We start from the raw sequence: 21,565 nt of genomic DNA, 5'->3' as shown, positions 1-21,565 counted from the left end.
ATGTAAAAAAGGCTTATATTGAGAAAAGCCTCGAAATAAGATTGTGAAGAATGTTTTTACAGTATTTTGAATATGAAAACTAAAACAGTTTTTGAGTTGTGTAGTCAATGCAAAATTTTGATTTTCTTGTTTGTCCTCATAAATTTATGAAAACCGAATATGTTATTTGTGACAGTAAAATTGGTGATAAAAATAGCGTGACTAACTTGACACCAACTTTCTCATGTTATATAATAGAGTAGATAAATAAAAACACCATTGAAAATTTTAAAAATTATTGATGGAAACAAAAAAAAAAGTTATTTCAGTTTTCAAATTTTTTTAAGCCATTATTACGTTTTTATGTTTTCTGTTCTTGTTTTCAAAAAATTTGAAAACTGAAAATGAAAATATGTTTGAATGGGTTGAACTTAAAAAGGGCTAGATTTGTGCTGAAATTGGAGCTATTTTCTGATTGTCAAATAACATATGATGATAAACTGATCATTGAGTGAAAATTTAATATAAAAATGTTAAATTCAAGGGTAAATTACAAACACTTCTTAAGATTTATTTAAATTACAAATTAGCTCTTGTGGTTTTAAAAATTACATTATGCCCCTCAAGGTTTCTAATTTCATAACAAATAGGTCTTTTTATTAATAAATCTTCAAGTTAATTAATAGTTTTTAATAATGTTAAAATTTTATTTCAATTAATAATTTAAATAATTTTATTATTATATAGGTAAACAGTTAGAAATTTTACTTTTTTAATTAATTCTGTTAAATAAAAAATTATGGCAGGGAGATATTTGTAATTTTTCAAACTATAGGGAGCAATTCATATTTAAGCAAACTTCAAAAGGTATATTTGTAATTTACCCTAAATTCAATATAAAAGTGTTACTAACCAATGATAGAAGGACACCTAGCACGGTCACATATACATAATACTAAACATTGAAACATACCCATACATTTATTGCAATGTTTTACAAAAATTTATCATTTCACATCACATTTTCTCTTTTATAATCTTGCTTCATTATTGATGAAATTAGGGAAAAAAAATTCATTCAGGGGCATATTTTTTTTATTTTTTTACAGAGCAATTAGCGATTTTTTTTTCATTTTTTAATATTTTCAAACTTAAACCATGGGTTATACCAAACAAATTACTTTTAAAAACTCTAATATAAATGAAATAAAAACATCAATAGAATGCAAAAGGGGGTTATACCCTCCAATGAAAAAAATGAAAGAATCTCCCTTAGATCAATTGTAAAAATCAAAAAATAAATAAATAAATAAATCTTCTATCTGTTCTCTCAATCTAACAAAAAGATATCAAAGAAGATTATTTTTCATTTTTGCTATTTTTAAAATATTTTATTTTGACCATAACTTTGTTTAAGAGGTTTTCATTTTTATTTCTAATACTTTATAGTATTTAAATTTAAATCTTACTTAAATTTGTTATTTTGTTGTCTGTTTTGAATACATATTGAAAGAAGCAACTATCACCATGAGAGCATGCTTATGTCACTCTTGGGAGTTGAAACTTGGAGATTTTTTTTTAAAGTCCTGGTATTAAGATTTTATAACATAAAGGACACTCAATATGTTTATAATATCTAAAGTCCCTCAACATCGATTTAGAGAAAATTCGATTCAGAGAATTTCTCTAGACAAATTATAGAGAAAATTTCAAATTTCTCTAGACACATCACAAAAAAAAATTCCAAATTTATTTAGACAACAATGAGGACTAGTGTTCTATTTCAAAGAAAATTGGGTTGGTCTAGAGAAATTCTCTGATTTGAACTGAATTTTCTCTTAGTTGAACTGAATTTTCTCTAAGTTGGTCCGGAGAAATTCTTTAGTTTGGACTAAATTTTCTCTTATTTGGTCCAGAGAAATTCTATGGTTTAGACTAAATTTTCTTTAGTTTGGTTCAGAAAAGTTCTCTGATTTGGATTGAAATTTCTCTAGATTGATTTGAGGGACCTTAGACATTCTCTCTTTAGCATTTCATCAAACAACTTCTTTGCTAAATCCATGTCTCCAGATCGTGTAAGGTTGTCTCTCTTTTTCAGTTGCCATTATGATATTTTCAATCATTACTTAAAGATAGAAGTAGAGAAAAATCTTGTAATTGAAAAAGAACAAAACCATAATCACACTAAGACCCAAAAACTATCAAACATAAACCATAAACTAGTGTAATGGAAACCCAAATTCCAATGTATACCTTCAACAGGTCTGGAAGAAGCCTCCCCACTATATGACCATGATGATAATGGAGACGGGCCACCACTACCACAACTCTGAATTCGATTTAGAAGTTTCTATCGAGAAAAGCAGCGATCGGAGACGAGCATGGGCATGGCGGTGGTAGTGGGAATAGGGACGATCTGGAAGTCTTCGTGGTGACAATGGAATGATCTAGAAGACGCGGAGATGAGAGAGAGAGAGGAGAAGAGGTGAATTTAGCACAGAAAGAGAGTTTAGAGAGAAAAAAAAATGAGGTTTGATTTAAGAAATTTTTCTGTGATATATGAGTGTAGGGTTGAGGGACCTTAAACTAATTTTCCCTTGAAACTTCATCGCACAATTATTATTATTATTATTATTATTATTTATTTATTTTAATTTTTTCTCCGTCTAATTTATGGGCCCATTACGCAACTTTTTCAATATGGAATTTAAATACTTATTAAACATCTCAACCTTGTAATTTAGCAGAGGTTATTTGGAATATGAAGACTTGGCTTGATTAATAATAATCTTTTAAATAAGTAAATGGATGAACAAATTAGTAGTCTGATACAAATCCCTCGGGAAAACTCACCTTTGAAAATCAGCATATGAAGAGAAGGTGCCCAATAGATTTATATGTACATGGCCAAAATCTATATTAATCGATGTGAAATCGTAACTAACCATCATGGTAACCCACTTATTCTTAAAAACTGACTTGCAATGAGAGGATGCCCACGAGGCATATAACAAAAGTCTAATGTATTTTGATTTGCATGTTTAATCCACTATGATGAACTAAAAAATCAGATAATTAACTGTGGTTCGCATGTAAAAATAGGAATAAGTATGTTATATTGTTTCACAAAAAATGGATCAGGTTGGGTTTACAACGCGAATTCGGATTCGAATAAATCATTATCAGATCTGTTAAATTCGGATGAATGACTCATTGAATTGAATCAAATAAAAAAATTCTTAAATCCAACTTGAATTCAATCTGTTTACAGTCTAATCCAACAAATAAACAAAATTATCCGACTTGAATTTGATCTGTTTACAGCCTAATCCGACAAACCAATATGGCCGTAGATTCAAATTGAGTCTTACCAAAGAGTGGTAATTTTCAAAATTTGTTTTTTTAACTTGCTATGCTACATACAACATATGTTAAAAAGTTTTACACTTTTTAGCATTGCACCAACGCCACCACTGCATACTCTTTTATTGAAGATCTACAACATTCTGTATCAAATAAAAATTACAATCATAATTAACAAATATTTCCTAAATCATACAAATTTAGAAATCCATGCATGAAGTGTATCATATACCAAAAGATGTAACACAATATTTATATTTATACAAAGAAAAATGAAAAATGTTTCAATAGGTAACTTTAAATTCAGTATTAGTCTTTTTGCCGATGCAAAATTTCAGGGAACCATTTTCTCATCCCAAACGACAGATTAAATAGCCCATCGCACCAAACAACCTCGAAAAAGCACAAACTCTTTTCAGAGCCATGGAGATCAAAAAAAGACGAAGAAAGCACATAAAAACTGCAAATCGGAGAAGATGAGACTATAGTACTGTTCCACTTCCCTCTACTTCTGCAGATTTAGGGTTCTACAAATCTTTAATTTGGTAAAAATTTCCGATATTGGTTCTCAGCCGCAAAAATATCATAGTGTCCCCATTTCAGGTCTCCTCAATTTAAGGCCAATTTCAAGTTTTCCCAAACAAAATCTCACTACAACCCGCCAAACTGAGAACAATTTTCCAGACATTGAATTCAAATTCCCATCAGAAACAGGACTACTCGGCTGTTTTTGTATGCAACTGCTCCAATTCATTACCCGGGAACACTTCAACTTGCAAAGATGGAGCTATGTTCTTCACATGAAGCCAAGTCAATTGCCAGAAACTGTCCCCATTAATGGCATCACTCGGCACAAGAATTCCTTTCGCCTTCATGACAAGCAGAGTGTTCTTGAGAAGCTCAGGAGCTAGTTCGTGGGTCTTCTCACTCCGTTTCCCTCTGAGCTTCACTTTCACATATCTCTCCATACGATTAAGAACTCCTAGCCATAGCTTGCAGAAAGATGCCGATTGTGAGAGATCGTGCAGGAACTGTAAGAACACTTTGGATGAGAGTTTCATCGATAGAGCAAGGGAAGATTCCATGTTCCGATAGTCCTTGGGAGAGTTCTCTTGCGCGATTTCTAGTAAATCATCGAACAATGTGAATATCACTAGATCGAAACACTGCAACCACAACTCATTCGGAAGGACAACGATCCCATCGACCCCTGTCAAGCACCGCTGCAACAACAAAATGGCTTGATTCCTCACCTCTTCTCTCTGATCAAGACATACTTTCCTCAGTCCCTGTAGCAGCCTCAGCCACATCTCACCTATGTCCTGATTCATTTTCGTAGCTTCCTCCTCCCCGTGAGCTTCCTTTGACTTGCAGGACCATTTTGAAAGACAGACAACAGAGCCTGCCATCAGATCCAACGATCTAACAGAACGTTCGATAAGCCCAACTCGAGATTCAGCAAATTGCCGAGCTGCATTCACACAAAGAACATAATTAGCCGGTAACAGGTAAGCCCCATCAGCCATAATAAACGATAGTGTCTCAAATCCGGCTTCGGATGCTTCCGGATGTCGGGCGGTAATTGAAAGCAACGAAGTGATTGTGCGCCATCCCATTTGGGATCTTATCTGCATTGCGTTTGCTTTTACAAGGTGCATAACTTCTTGCGTGATGTTTTCGCAATAAGCATCGGCAACCCGAGCATCAAGTTTCAATATCAGTTGCAGTGACTTGAGAAGCTCATCTGTCAGGTTTTCCTTGTAAGGAAGCAGCCTCTGGCATATCCGGAGGAGCCCAAACACAGCCTTCTCAACAAGAGCACAAGGCATTGCAGTTGACTGAACAACACTAGCTATGTGCTCATAAACACCCTGCCAGAGAAGCATAAACCTGTCCCGGTTATTCAGCGTGATCGCAATAAGCAACTCCAGACAAAAGACCGCAATTTCTTCGTCTTCCAAAGCATTATTATTCCCCTTACGACGTCGCCCCGCAGCCAAGACAACAGCCTGAGCAAGCTGTAATAGGGACTCAGCTTGCAGAAACTTACTTTCGGTAAATATGCTATCAATGTGGCAATTCTGAATCATCTGAAGAGTGCGCTGCTGAGCTGCAAGTTGTTCTTCAGATGGTTGGGCCACAGGCTCCTCCTCGGTATCAAGATACAAGAGTTGGCTGAACCGCCCCATCAGACCAGAAGATTTCCGAGATGGGGTTGCCGATAGCATGCGAGATGGTGGTGCAGAAGAACTTGTGGCGGGCCTCCCTCGGTCTGATTCGGATGAGGGTTCCAAATCACCAGCCGTGTTGCTGGCCAGAGGAGGGGGGCGAAAGCCTAACTTATGCAAGCTTAAAATGCAATCTAGAATGTTTTTCCAACCCGAACGAATAAAATCACCATACCTATTTGCTATGGTGAAAACGGCTACTGTTGCCATCCTAGCTTTAGTGTCATCCCCAAAAGCAATAATAGATTCTTCCACAGATAATGGACCTAAGAGGGTTGTGAACTTGCAAAGAGATACAACCAGATCATCTAAAACATGATCAAGATGATAACAAGCCGAAATTTTAGCAATGGCCAAGAACCCATCAATACAAGTTTGTAAAATGTCTTCCTGCTCCACGTGATCAAAAACCACCGAGATAGCAGCAATTGTGGGACCTGACAATATAGCAAACATATCATAGTCGAGGTGTGCTCCGGAATTATCACATATGACAAATGGGGCAGTTTGTTTGGACTTGTGCATTAGACCAATCCAATGGCTTGGTGTCATAACAGGAAAACCAGTAACACCCTGCTCTGTGTTCATCCGGATCTCATTCCGACAGATAGAGTGGTAAAGTTCGGTGAGATACTCTCGAGGGAGATCATTCCCTCCATTTATGCGCCGATTGTTGCGGATAAAATCTTCTTCAGTCATCTTCCTCTTGACTTGTGCATTATGCTGATCTGTGTTGAGCAGTATGAGTGAATACGACAACAAAAGTGCAGCATCTTTGTTGGCCAGAACATGTGGTGATTGCTCGTAATATCTCTCCGCAAACGCCTCTAGCACCCTCTGTATCTTCTGAGATTCTCCAGGCAATCGAAAATTTTCCAAGAAAACACGCAATGCGGTATCCAAATTCATGCCTTGGAAATCAAATGCCCCAGCAAATTCATGAAGCACTTGAATACAGAATTCATCATGATTTCCAAGGAAATCTCCGACAAGATTCTTATCTAACCCAGTCGTGTATCTGAAGAAGTATGCTACGCTTTTGGGGTCAAGTTCATCAGGCAACAGATGCATTCCTTGGAGAAATTCTAAACCCTTCTTTGGATCCCTGTTGAAGTGATCGACTCCAATCATCAACCTTTTCTTGATGAACTTCATCTTATGGACAAATGCAACCCAATGTTTAGGGTCATCATAGTTCTCACATTTCACTGTCCAGAATGGATTGTATTCCTCAAGATATGATGAAGCAGCTTGTTCTGGAGCTGGAGAATCATTGCCTATCCTGTCAGCCATACCTTGAATCATCGCATTCAGACCATCCAAAGCAAGAACATGCATTGCAGATAGAGGGCCATTCACTGGAAATGCACTTTTTGATAACAGGTTGGCAAGGTCTTCAAACACATTGCTGCAGGATATATCACAATCAAAGTTGGCATACATCTCAGCCACAAATGCTTGCTGCCTGCACAGGTCAACAAGAGTCTCCATAGCGACCTCCTGTTGTTGGTATGATGCTCCATGCTTACTTTGTGCAATTCTCAAGAGCACACAAGAGAAGAAAGCTTCAATCTGTAGTTTCAGCTTGGTACGCAGATGATGATACAAATTGAAAACAATGCTACATACAGTAGAAAGAATCAGTGGACTCATTGACAACCCAAACCGCATCAAATTATGGAACAGTTCATCCTGTATCAACTCCAGTAACTTGGGGTGTCGGCCAAAAGACGCCCCACCCAATTCAATAGCAGAATTGATTAAACCCAATGCAAATAGAGGAACATCTTCATCATAGGCTATGGGATTTGACCTTGGACCTATTTCAAAGTGTTCCATTGCATTCAAAAGAGAACAGAGGAAGTGAAATATATCAACCATGCATGGGATACCATAGGGCTCCGTCAAAACATGCCCTCCATTTTGAGTAGTAGCCTCCTTCCCCTGGGCAACTTCCTCAGGTGCACTTTCTTCCAATGAAACCACAAATCCAACTGAAGGTGGCAGACCATTATTTTCCACAATGACAACACCATTATTTGGTTGTTTATTACTGGAAGTGTGATCCACATCTGATGCGCCCACCTAACAAGAAACACAAAGTCCAATAAATAAACAAGGAAATAACAAATTAATGCTAATCTCAAAATTCATATACTTGCGAGCCTGAGCACCTCCTTGTGCCTCGTTGGTTATCTCACGAAAATAATTAAACAAAAAAAATTTTAAATCCAGATTCTTTATCCAATGGTTGTTCCCCCTTTGAGCCACAAGTTCCAAATTGTTAAAGACGTCCCTATTTGAGTAATCAAGGCCTGATTGACTCAATTCAGGCTATCAACCTATCTGGAATGATCACCAAAGGAATAGTTCATAATCAATGTTTCATTAGGCAATCTGCAGAAAATGGAGCTGGCACCAGCATTTTTACCTGGTACCAGAAGCACAAAGTATTTCTAAAGCTCAGCAGATATATAAAATCACAACAGAATAACTAAGAATGAGGCCATTACCTCCTCCTTAATGTACGAACTGCCTCCCTGAGGTGGTGCATGTTCTCCATGGTCGATGTCAGGCAGGTGTGAGAAAATGCACCTAATCAGTTCATGCACGGTGTGGCGTGAGATCCTCTGCAACAATTCACCTTTAGAGCTAGCTTGATGAACTACCCGAAAGCAAGTATTTACTATGTTGCATACATGCTGGTTACTCAATTTAACCGATGCCTTGTTTTTCATGCAAGCCAAGAGAACCTGTAGTATTTTCATCAGTACCACTTCTTCAGATGCAGGATCAGTCACCTCAAACCGGCAGCTTGTCACAGCATCAACTATCAGATGCAAAGCATCATCTACATTCACAGTATCTATATCAAGTATGTCAAGTGTTAAAACTTTGTAAATAGCTGACAAAGCAACACCAGTGATTGGTGCACCAGTTTCATCAGATTGAATCACATCCAAGAAAGGCTGGAGATACAGGACTGGATTTATAGTGTGCCACCGATTTTGCCATGAGAAAATTTGTTTCCGTAGTTCCTTAAAAGATTGGATAAGAGAATGCTCTAGGTGATCATCATCTGCCATATAACGAACTCCCCATCTTACATTTCTCCTCATCACAGCCAAAACTGCGCCAATTTCTGAATTCACCATACATGCTAAACCACCTCTAGAAGGCCTAATACAGTCCTTGGGTTCTCCAAGAAATGCACTGTCACCAGACTGCTGATTTAGGCACCCCATAATTGCCCCAGCTTCTTAATGCACTCCAAGAAGCATTCGAATTATATAGCCAGCAACTATTCGGACATGGTACCAGACCAAATCATATCCTTCAGAGTGAGTAAAGCAGGCCGTCAGCACAATTGAAATTCTATATGGATTTATGAAAATATTCATAGTGAAGAAACCAAACCAAGCTCGAGCATCAACTGATAAATTACTTTTTTTGGTTGGGGGGGGGGGGGGGGGAGGAGATTACAACAAGACATAAAATGGAGCTCAAACGAAAGCCTTATGAATCACCAAAAACAAGCTTAGCAAGTTCTAACAAATAAATAACCAACTGATAAATTACACCTTTTCAACTACAATAAACATTTTGACCATTCCATAAAAACCCACCCAAAAAAAAACCAAACTAACAAAGTTTAACATGGGTTTGTGTTATGAAAGTCTTTCGTGACCTCAACTTGACAACTAGTACTTCATGTAGATCACAGACTCACAATACATTAAGATAAGCACCATAATCCTGCTAGGCAAATTAGCATAACTTGTTCTTAAATTCAATTAGTGACTAACAAATTGGTTAACAAAACCATTTGACATCCATTTTTATTCAATATTTGTTAAACCTTGTTGGTTTTTTTTGGGTGGGCTCTTATAGAATGATTAATATGTTTACTATAGTTGAAGCGGTGTAAATTATCAGTAGGTAACTGGGGCAATCTATGAAGCATCAACACTTCAAAACAAGTATCGTATCCAGGTCAAACACGCAGATACTTCAGGGACACGTATGGAACACTCCACATGGCATGTCCCCTTATTTATTTAATTTATTTTCAGAGGCCACATTGGGGACACTTCAGAGACACACTAGGGATATGCCAAGTTGTCTTTTTCCTCATTTTATTTAGACTTTTGATGAATGTTGAATATTTTTTTTTTTTTATATTTAAATACTTAATAGATCATCCATAAAAAAAATAGGATTAGAGTTAATTTTTTGTTAATATTGATTGTTTGTGGATGTAATATTAATCTAAATAGCAAACAAAAATATATGAAAACATATTTTATTGCCGTGTCTCCACCATGTCCGTATCTCCATTTTTTTGAAATCGCCATGTCCCATGTCCACATCCGTGTCCATGTTTGTGTTTGTGTCTATGTCCGAGTCCGAGTCCGAGTCCGAGTCCGTATCCGTATCCGTATCCGTATCCGTGCTTCTTAAGGGGCAATCAATTGAATATATTATACGTCAAGGCCTTAATTCATATGTCTATATCATAGCATGCATTTGTTTGGTAGATTTGTTATCCTCACAATCGAAGAAAGAATGTTAAATTGAACTATATGGGAATGCTTATATACTGTTTCTTATTGATTAAGAGTGATGACTTTAGTATCAAATGGATTGTTAACCAATTTCTTAATTCAATTATTGAATTTACAAACAAGCTATGTTAACATGACTAGCAGAAGTGATGTACTTATCTTAATGTAATGCGAGTTTGTGATCCACATGAAGTGCTAGTTGTCAAGTTGACGCTCCAAGAAACTTTCATAACACAAATCCACTTTTATTCAATATATGTTAAACCTTATTTGTATTTTTTGGTGGCTCTTATGGAATGATCAGCCCCCCGTTATATAATTGTGCATGACACAACATGCTAAGACCACATCCACCTATGTCATGAATGGCCAATATGGTTCTACATCCAACACATGAAAACACTTCTTTAAAACTCTAAAACAGCGCTCAATGGTAGGTCGCAGTGAAGAGTGACAAAGATTGAACAGTTCCTTCTCATTTTGAAGTTGATGATCACTAAACTCTTTCAAATGGTATCGAACACCACAATAGGATAATTCCTTTTATAATTCCACAACCAATATCACCAAGATAATATTTAACTATAAAGTTACAATGAAATAAAAACTACTAGTGAATACTAATAATCCACAACAAAAATCATTTTTTAATGCTATAAAACCTTCTAGAATTTATTTATTTATTTATTTAATAATTAATACCTTCTAGAATTTTAAATCCCCCTGATCTAGAGAGTGTGCATAATTTAGAACACGTGAATCATGTACACTTCCTTCCTAACCCCAAGGAGTTTGGCTTAGTGGGTGAAAAACAACCAAAGGGCTTACCATCCAAGAGGTCGCAGGTTCAAAACCTACGGAGACCAAATATCTCAAACCTTGGGATCACTGGAGGTTTGCTCAGTCGTTAACTTCAAGGCCCTAAGATTTAGTTGACATGCGAGTAAACTGACCCAGATACCCAATTATCAAAAAAAAAAATGTACACTTCCTTCCCAACCTGCTAATACATATGTGAATTTCAAGTCAAAGGTAATGGCAACTAAGATATTTTGTTCACCTTCCTTGCATTTCAATAGGAACAAATGCACAAACATGAATTCCATCTACCACTCTGATACAATCCTAACGATGACAAGCACAAGATATGTTTGTTTCATAACTTCTTAAAAACAACCCAAAAAAATATAGAAAATATAAAAACTCTAAAACTCGCCTATCCTTCTATTGTTCGGTATTTTTGGAGATTTATATCATTGTCAGAGAATGTAAGCACGTATTTGTATAGCAACATAATTGCCTAAAGGACAACTCTAAAGTATTGGTATATTAGTCTCATTTGATCTATAAAGCCTTCCACCAACTGTTCGAAACCTCAAATTAAAACCAATGATTTGTAAAAACATTAACACTCGTTCCGTAATGGACATGAGGATGGTTCCTTGCAGCAAGTTCTTCTCGGCAAGAATTTTACATAGCTTAAAATAAGCAAATAGGCCTCATCCTTATCTGATCCACAAATTTAAGATCACAATTATAAAGAATGCTATTAATATAAATTTGTCTTTCAAACTCTCGATTGATGCAAGGTTCCCTAGGTATAAAGTTCCTAAATCTATCATCTGCCAAGACTACAAGACCCACAGCAATGGTAGATGCAGCTGCACCCATAATTGTTGCTTCGATTTGTTTGTTATCCGTCTACATAACAAAATACAATTTTTGGAAAATAAGAATATTGAACCACCCAAACTCAAATATTTCTCTAGTGCGAAATATATTATCATGAAAATCTAACTTGATTCATTTCGGCTCAATTGTCAATGCCAAGTGAAACTGGTTGCAGAAATTGCTCGGGTGCAAGACAATGTCAATCAAGGCACTAATTTGGCATAAGAATTAGTTGGGTAATTTTGTAAGTTTGCAAGTTTTGTTAGTTTGTATATCATTACTCAGATGGAATGTCCCTTACAAAATCTATAAAATATGCTTTTGTAAGTGAGAAATGTTATACAAATTAATAAATTTTATAGTTTTTTTTTTTACCTATATAGGTTACCAATATAAGCTACAAAACATTCTTTTTACCAATATAGGTTACAAATGTCATGCATACCTATGTTGGAAATGAACAAATTATAAGATAAAGGAAGGCCCATATGTAATGCCAAATTAGTGCCACCAATTTGACAATGTTAATCAAGGCACTAAGTTGTCGATGCCATGTGAAACTGGTTGCAGTAGCTTCAATGGGTTTCTCAGCTTTCCAAGCCACTAATTTGGCATCATCTAAAAGTCAAATCTTTGTAAGGTTCACTTCACATCCATGGTGATGGTGTTTCCAAAAATGAAATGTGTCCAAAAATTATTAATTAACATCACGAGTAACTACAGCCAGTGAATACCAATTTACACAAAACTATCCGAAATACAGGCAGTAACTCCCCATTATAAGCATTATTTGTACCTACACCCATATCATAACCTTCAATTGATATTGTTATACATATTTCTTAGCATAAAAGATTCCACACAAAGCATTAATCAAAACAGATTACTACATAGAGCTGCTCTCAGTTTGTTTTTCATTCTAAAATCTCTTAGGTAGCATTTCATTCTTTGGAATGAAAGTGGATTGGAATGGAACCTTCTTATAGAATGACCATTCCCTCACAAATGATAATTTCGTTTACATACATTTTTCATAACTTCTTTAGTGAGCCAAACATGAAAATGGACATTCTTATGGAATGATCATTCAATTCCTAGCTCATTCCAATAAACCAAACATAGCACTAGCATTACTTCGATTGTATTATCCATTTTATTTCCAAAGATATAAGTCCCAAAAGGGTAGTTCACAAGAAAATGCATATTCCACAGCCAATTTACCATGAAAAGGCAACACAATTCTATTGTCTGCAATCTCATATCAAATAAATACATAAAAATTTAAAATTTACATATAAATGGAACAACAAAAGTATAAAGTTGAGCAGCCAAAATTTAAAACTAAACCCAAATCATTTGAACCATATTGGAACATTACAAAAAAACTAACACATATCCACATCAATTACAGGAAAAGCCCAACAATTGTTTGATGATATATCCGAAACAATCCAAAAGCCAAAGAAAATCATCTATAACCGAGGCATAGAAAAACGTATAGATCTGAAACCACATAAACTATACAAATCAATTATATCTCAGAAACCAAAATACATAGATCCGAAACAAAATCAAGCAAATCGCAACATATATACCGTAAAAACCAAGAAAAAACAACAATAATTACAGAATAATTGTACCTGAAAGTGCTGGGTGCGTGGATCTGCAAGTGAATTGTTAGGAAACAATTGGTTTCCTAACAAAAATCAATCGGTCTCTACAAAAAGGGATGAGGAAGAGTGAGACCAGAGAGAGGAGGAAGAGAGAGAGAGAGAGAGAGGGAGAAGCACATACCGCTGGGCTGGGCCTCGTGATGGTCTCCACAGATCGAAGTTCTGTGCTCGGTTCTTCCAAAAATTGTTTTTTCATTTTCCATTTGACATTTTATTTTTCATCCTAGCATAAGGTAAGGAAAATCACCAAGTTTTTTTTTTTCAATCCCGTTAGGTAGCTCGAATCCAGCGAGGCTCGAATGGCTCGAGGTACCAAAACGACGTCGTTTTGGTACCTTTTTTTTATTATTTTTTTTTTGTTCTTCTTCTTTCTTTGTCTTCCTCTGTGTAGATCTGTCTTCGTCTTCTTCTATACACAAATCTGCTCCACCACTCCTATGTTTCTTCTCTTCTTCTTCTTCTCTGTATTTTCTGCTCCACCAGCACAACACCCAAAATCAAAATCAAAATCAATACGCAGATCCATACAGATCGGGGAATAGATAGAGAGATAGATGAAAGGAAAAATCAAAAAAATTTAGAACTTTACTAACAAACATCAGAACCAACCAAATACAGCAGATCACCATCTTCAAATTATTCACAAATATCAATCACATTCATGTAAGGTTTCTTCAAATTAAACAACTTTACTAACAAGCATTTATAAAGCACACAACCCAATTACAGTTTTGAAGTTTTATCACTTTCTTTTGTACAAATTTTCAAATTCAACCTATCTTCTTCTTCTTTGGTTCATCAAATCGGCAAATAAATTAAGATGTAAAATTGCAATCGAATCAATCGCGTTTATATATATACATATGACACCTGACGGAGGGGGATGTACCAGGAGGTGAAGAACTTGATGGATTGGGCTATGGTGAGGGAAATTGGAAAGTATAGAAGAAGACGAAGATAGAGCAGATTTTGTGGCCCTTTCTCTCTCTCTCTCCCTCCCTCCCTCTATTTCAGATAGAATAATAAAAAATAAAAAATAAAAAAAAACACTTCCTCCCTCCCTCTATTTCAGATAGAATAATAAATAAAAAAAATGTCTCGTGACTCAAATTTTGTGGCTTAAAAGTGATTTAAATGGCCAAAACGACGTCGTTTTGGCCATTTTTATGTTGTTCTGTACTCAAAACGACGTCGTTTTGGCCATTTTTATGTTGTTCTGTACTCAAAACGACGTCGTTTAGGCCATTTGAACCACTTTTGAACCACAAAATTTAAGTTACGTAGCATTATCGTAATAAAAAATAAAAAAAACACGCCTTGTTTTGAACATTTGAGCCATTTTAATACTTTAAGTAAAATTTTTATTTTTTAAATGTACATAATTTAAGTACATTTAAAAAGTAAAATATTTATAAAAAATATTTAAAAATTTCAATAAATATATAAAAATATGAAATTATACTGAATTTTTTTTTAAAAAAATTTTGTATTTAATGAATTATTTTAAGATTTTTTTCATAAATATTATAATTTTTTAGTGTATCTAGATTAATTGGATCTAAATATTAAAAATTAAAAATTTTTACTAAAAGCAAAAAAAATGTGAAATACAAAAAAAATTAATTTTTTGAAAAGTAAGCTTACTTTTTTTAAACCAAATAATATTTTTTTAAATATATTTTTTGTGAAAACAAATAGAATATTTATTTTTTATTTAATCTTTTTTCACTTACTACTAAAGTTTTTTATACATTAATAGATTATTTATATGTCATAAGAATGCACATCAGCTCAACGGGCCTCCCCGTCCCCGATGGTGAAAATTCCCCGTCCCAAAAAAACCAATAATACAGAGAGATGGTAAGATTTGAGAGAGAGTATGTTCTCAAATCCCCTTTTCGTGAAGCCATTGGAATTTGTTGAGGTGTAAAGGGAGATTGACGAGGAGAGAGAGTCTGTTCTCACATCCCCTCTCATGATACAAATATCGGATCGAATACTGTTTGTATCACAACATATTGTTCCTGAATTTAAAACATTGAAATAAAAAATTCCAAATTAGAACACAATGTTGAAAATGTAAAAACATTGCCAAAAAAAAAATAAAAAATACCATTTCATTTCAGCTTGATTGAAAACAAAACAATATATATATATATATATATATACAAACTACAAAAATAAAAACTGAAGTTCGAGGAACAAAAGGGTATTGTCTATATCCATACTGCCATAATTAGAAGTTAAATCCCAAAAACAAACAAAAACAAAAGGAAAGGAAAAAGAATCATCGGAGATTAATCAAATGACAAAATATATATATATATATATTGAGATTGAAGAACGAAAAAATGGTGATTTTCATGGATATTTTACATCAAGACAAAAGAAAAAAATGAAAGAAGGCTTTGATCTTCATGTCCAAATGAATCTTTAAAAACCCAAAAGAGAAAGAGGCATTAAGACCCAAAACAAGAAGAAATCAATGGAAGTCAAGAGAAAGAACTTTACATAAGATGCATTGATCTACCTTCAGATCTGCAGATGTGTTGATCAACCTTTAGACCTGCAGATGCATTGATCTATCTTTATGTCCAAATGACCTACCTAGAGAGAGAAGATGAGAGGTGCATATCTGTTGAGTGATTGTCTAATGTTTTAGGGTTTGGTTATTATACATATATAGAGGGGTAAAATGGTAATTTTATTTTGAGAACAAACCAGGATGGGGAGCTTCTATTTACACACACAATATACACTTTCTACACATCTCCCCTCATTATACTTTTTACACACTCCCTTCATTAAGTGTGTGTATAAAGAGGGTTTAGTGTATGTAAATAGAAGCTCCCACCGGGACGGGGACAAAAACGGGCCAAGAACGGGGCTTCGACACTTATTCCCGTCCTCGGCCCAAAATTGATCGAAGATTATGTTTTGAATACCATCCTCATCCCATAAGAGTATTTTTCAAAAAAAAAATCATTTAAATCGGGATCAGGGATCGGATCCCCATCAATCAGATTCAAATTGCCATCCTCTTGGCCGCACAGTACACCGGGCTCATCTATAAATTATAGGCCATGTTTGTTTGGGCGGACTGGATTAGCATTTCCATGACTAATAGTCCTAAGACTACGAATCCGTTGGATTATGTATCCTATCTTAACTAATAGTCAAGTTTAAAATAATTAATCCTCTACTTCAATTGTTTAACCAAATATCGGATTAATAATTTTATTGGACTATTAGTCCAATCCCAAACTCATGTCTACCCAAACAAACATGGCCATAGGACTTTTCTAATTATAATTTAGGTGCGGGACTGGATAATTTTTTTTTATTAAGCCTAATTCTAGTTTGAGTAGAGTGTTTCAAACCCGGCCTGGCACGACTTGCAAACGAATAATATTATATAATATATTTTTATAAATTTGCATATTTTGAGTATATATTTTACATTATTTGGCTTTATTTTCATATAAACATGTATTATATATTACTAATTATGTGAAAGAATTGGTTAGAAATTTTGAATTACTATTCAACAATAGATACCCACACCATTAAATTAATGATATTTTTTATTTTAAAATATAAAAAAAATATTTATATTAAATAATATTGGAGCCATATGGGTAGATTTGAGATTTTTTATTTTATTTTTGGATGGTTTGAAAATAAAGTATAGGCTTGTTGTCGAATCAAACCAGGGTTGATAAAATATTTCAAGTATTACTATGTAGGGTAGATTAAGGAATCTATAAAATCCGCAAATTGAATCAGTCCAGTCTAATTCGGTAGGTTTAGATTGGATTTTTGAATTCCTGGTTCGATTTTGAATTGAAAAATTGAGAAACTGTTCCCCGCAGATCGATTCCGGATTGAAATTGACCCGGACTATATACAACTTAGATTATATTCATACCATACACCCTTGTTTTTTGTTCCTACTGTTGTGTTATTTTTTTAATTTTAGTTTTGTAACGGTGTAATGGTGGAACTAGTTTTTTTTTTTTTGTTTTGTTTTTTTTTAAATTTGGTGATGGTTTCTGCTATTGTTGCTCCGGAACTAAATATTATGTTTGTTTAAACTAATGGTGAAATAATGTGCATGTTCATGTCATGAAAAATTATGAACAGATTACTATTAAAATAAAAATATTATGAGATTTTTCTTTGTTAACAGATTATGTGAATCTGTGGTTCCAAACTAAATCAAATCATGTTTAAATGATTTAATTTGGATTATTAATTTTAATTTTTATAAAATCATAAATAACGAATTGATTCTAATTTTTTACAAAACCAAACTTATCTGAACCATGCTTACATCTATTACTATATAATATGGACTCCGCCCAAGCCATCCTTAACCCGGCTATGTCCATCCTTAATCTTAGGTGTACAATCCAAAATTTAGATTGATATGTAATCACCCATTTTTTTCCTTTTTTTATTCTTATGTTTCAAGTAAAGGGAATAGCATGTCTTCAATTGAAATTTTAACTAAATCAAACAGCAGTAAAAATCATTAAATAGAAGACTCTTATCGATAAGAAATTTATGTTTAACGATTCTTATCAATAAGAAATTTTAACTATTTAATCCAGTTGATAGTTTAACGAAAAAGAAGTCAAATCTTTAAGTAAAATAATTATGTATTAGCTAAACACATTAACACATGACAAGTCAAACTTATCAAGTAATTTCACACTACTGTGGTTGTGTTGCAAACTAATCTATTATAGATATTTAAATAATATTACAGACATTATTTTACATATCCTGCTTATAATGAAAATGTGTCTCACACTTTATATTGTATAAAGCCCACTTCCTTTGTGAGTAAACAATGTAAAACAATATTTAAAAAGTAGTATCTATTTAGTAAAACTTTAGATATTTTAGTTTCTCTTTATGTTACCGTGTATGTTTTTCTGTAAGTTACTTTTGATAAATTATTCTATAACTTCCATATAAAGTTATGATAAATTTGTCCCATTTTTTTCCCGCTAAATTTCTGTTTGGATTAGTTTTTTATTTGGCATGTGCTTTTCTATTTATTAATTTGTAGTTTTGGTTTTAAGTAGGTCAAAAAAAAAGTACAAAAAACTCATAAAATTTTGAAAGAATTTCAAAAAAGTGGAGTGTAAGCAAAATAATTCTAAAATGATGGAAGTATAAGTAATTCGTGCATAAATTTATGCAAGAAAGACTTGCACTTTCATCATTTTGATATTATTTTTCCTTTTTTGTTTTTTTGTTTTTTGTTTTTTTGTTTTTTTTTTGATATTGTTCCTAAAATTTTATTTGAAAATATGAATATGGGTATGGGTGCAAAGTTAGATGCAAGCCCGACCCAAGCCTAGTTAGGCTTCAACAAAAAATTGGGCCTGGCTGTGTTAGCCCGTTTTCTAATTAGACCTAGGCCCAATCATAAGCCCGGTAGATTTATGGCCTAGATTGTGTTTGGGCATATGTTTTCTTTATTTATTTATTTATTTATAAATGATTTTAAAATTTTAGTATAAACAAAATAAACTTTAAAAGCTCGTAATTATTAATTATTAAAACCAGTAAAGTTGGCATAAGTAAAATGAAAATGTTATATAGTTTTGAATTTTGGATTGGTTTCGGGTTAATTTGGGTTTCAAAAATCCAATTAAGATGTTAGTAAGTTAGCCTCCGTTTGGCAAGGGCTTTTTCAGGCTTTTTTGGCTATTTTAGCCACAAAAAACAAAATAGGCTATTTTAGCCATAACAAACAAAACATCACATCCAACCTATAATCATTACATTCTTCTCTCACAAAAAAAGTCAAAAAAGCCAAAAAGCCAAAAAGCCCTTCCCAAACCAAGCTTTTTAGCCCAGGCTAAAATAGCCAAAAAAGCCAAAAAGCCAAAAAGCCAACCCACTTCCCAAACGGAGGCTTAATAGAGTTAGATTATTACAATAGACTAAAGTGGTGTTTGGCAACCCGGTTTGGTGCATATTTTAGACCCCAACGGAAAAAATTTCAAAAATCGGGCACTATAGCTGAGTGAAGGGCAGCGTCCAACTGTATCGCATTATATTGGTAAATAGACAGTTTTGCCCTCTGTATGCTTCATCTGTAGGAATGGCAACGGGGCGGGGCGGGGCCGGGGATTGCCCTCCCCGTCCCTGATCCCCGATTGAGAAAGTCTTCCCATCCCCGGCCCCGATCCCCGACGAGGAGCCTATCACCAGTGTCATCCCCGTCCCCTAACGGGGATCGGGGTTCCCCGACCCCGAAAATTCCCCGGCCCAAACAGATCTGTTTCAACAACACCATACATGTACAAATCTATTTTCGTTCCAAAAAAAAAAAAAAAATCTGTTTCAACACATGCTGTGTAATACATATACAGAGAAAAATCTGTTTCAACACCATACATAAAAAAATCTGTTTCAACACCATACATGTACAAATCTATATACAACACCATACTGTTTATATATTTATACCTGTGTAATAAAAATAAAAAATATGTATATATACATACTGTCTAAACACATGTAAAATACACATACAAAAATTTGTTTGAACGACGAATGAGAGGATCGGCGTCGCGGAGAGGACGATCGGCGACGAGGATGAGGATCGGCGTCGTGGAGAGGACGATCGGCGTTGAGGACGACTCTCGGCATCCCAGACGCAGATCGGAGGAAGGCAGTGACGGAGATCGGGGTGAGGCAGTGATGTCGGAAGGAGGGAGATCGGAGGGAGGGAGATCGGCGTGAGGCAGTGATGAAGATCGAAGGGAAGGAGGGAGATCAGAGGGAGGGACATCGGAGGGAGCCTCCCTAGAGAGAGGGGAGACTTTTAGAGAGAGAGAGGGGGAGAGAGAGAGGCAGACAGACTAACTGAGAGTCTGAGTCCAAAGGCCTAAACCTATAATATAATATATATAATATAATAATCCTAAACATATAATATATATATATATTATAATAATTATACGGGGGTCAATCGGGGATCAGTCGGGGCCGGGCCGAGCCGAGGCCGGGGTTGGGAAATCTATCCCCGTCCCCGGCCTGAAAATTATCGGGGATCAGATTTTTAATACCATTCCCGGCCCTATGGGGATAATTTTCAGGAAAAAACCGTTCCAATCGAGGTCGGGGGATCGGGTCCCTATCGGGCCGAGTTTAAATTGCCATCCCTATTCATCTGGCAAGAGCCACGTTCACATGTCTCATATCTCTCATATCTCATACCAAACGCTCTACCCTCTACCTAGACGGTTTCACAGCAGAGGCGAGTAGCTCTCTCCGACGGCTCAGTCCGGCGGAACTGACGGTGAACACCAACTAGCCGATCGTCGAGGATTCTTAAAGGTACGGATGCGAAACACCATTTGTTAGCTTTTTCTTCACTGATCTACACGATGATGATGAACTCCCCTGCAACTTTTTTTTCTTGCTTCAGCTTCGGTCGTTGACTGGAAGATCTTCCTGGTGCTCTTCACCAGGAAGTGTCCAACGCAAAATACATACAAATATCCAGAAAAGTTTCTAACTAAACCAAGCAAACCATTTTCTCTCTTTCAAGTCTTTCTTCATTTTGGGTCTTCTTCAGGTTTTCTTCACTAACCTTTTTTTTCGTTTCTGCCATGTAAATAACAACTAAAACAACCATTTCATTGTGCAACACCAGCTATGATTCTTGTTAGTATTTTCCCCCCTCCCTAATTTGCTTTTCACTATAACTACAAAAAAATTGGACAAAATAACACCAAACTTTTAATTCAATTCGTAGTGCAATTTGGCGTAAAAATCTGAAATTCAAAATTATTGTCATGTATAAATTTTAGCTTTTATCAAAAAATAATCAAATTAATAATTTACATTTCTTTCACTTATTTATTTGGGGAAAAACTTAGGAAATCTTTTAATGTGAACTTGTATTTTAGGCACTGAGAAATTTTCCGAAATTAATTTGAAAAAAAAAAAATTACCGACGCTTTCAATTTACCACCTTCTTTTCACTGTTAGTTTTTTTCCTTGCTTCCATGTAAATGAAAACTTAAATCTATTTAGGAACTTCTTTACAGTAGTTGTC

At 34.9% G+C, this 21,565-nt stretch overlaps 1 protein-coding gene across 3 annotated transcripts; it reads right to left on the bottom strand.

The window, feature by feature from the left end:
• Positions 1–3,435: 3,435 nt before the first annotated feature.
• Positions 3,436–16,134, bottom strand: LOC114271324 (ARF guanine-nucleotide exchange factor GNOM-like). Of its 3 annotated transcripts, none has more exons than XM_028212942.2 (6): positions 16,010–16,134; positions 14,369–15,503; positions 13,601–13,950; positions 13,447–13,523; positions 8,084–8,904; positions 3,436–7,655 (listed from the first exon to the last, which is right to left on the bottom strand). In XM_028212942.2, the coding sequence occupies exons 5-6, from the start codon at positions 8,813–8,815 to the stop codon at positions 4,059–4,061; spliced, it is 4,329 nt and encodes a 1,442-aa protein (XP_028068743.2). In that variant the 5' UTR covers positions 8,816–8,904; positions 13,447–13,523; positions 13,601–13,950; positions 14,369–15,503; positions 16,010–16,134; the 3' UTR covers positions 3,436–4,058. The 3 variants fall into 3 exon arrangements, with proteins under 3 accessions (XP_028068743.2, XP_082726403.1, XP_082726402.1); XM_082870277.1 differs by having other exon boundaries at positions 15,445–15,503; positions 16,010–16,124; XM_082870276.1 differs by lacking the exon at positions 14,369–15,503 and having other exon boundaries at positions 16,010–16,131.
• Between the last annotated feature and the right edge of the window lie 5,431 nt (positions 16,135–21,565).

The sequence above is a fragment of the Camellia sinensis genome, chromosome 5 (genome assembly GCF_055761805.1).
Source record: "Camellia sinensis isolate YWXY chromosome 5, ASM5576180v1, whole genome shotgun sequence".
Lineage (NCBI taxonomy): Eukaryota > Viridiplantae > Streptophyta > Magnoliopsida > Ericales > Theaceae > Camellia > Camellia sinensis.
This window is presented reverse-complemented; position numbering and strand designations above follow the sequence as displayed.

Coding starts and splice junctions, on each gene's coding strand:
- LOC114271324 (XM_028212942.2), bottom strand. CDS start 8,815: ATGGGGTGCCTAAATCAGCAGTCTGGTGACAGTGCATTTCTTGGAGAA. Junction 7,656..8,083: donor GTTCGTACATTAAGGAGGAG/GTAATGGCCTCA, acceptor GTTTCTTGTTAG/GTGGGCGCATCAGATGTGGA.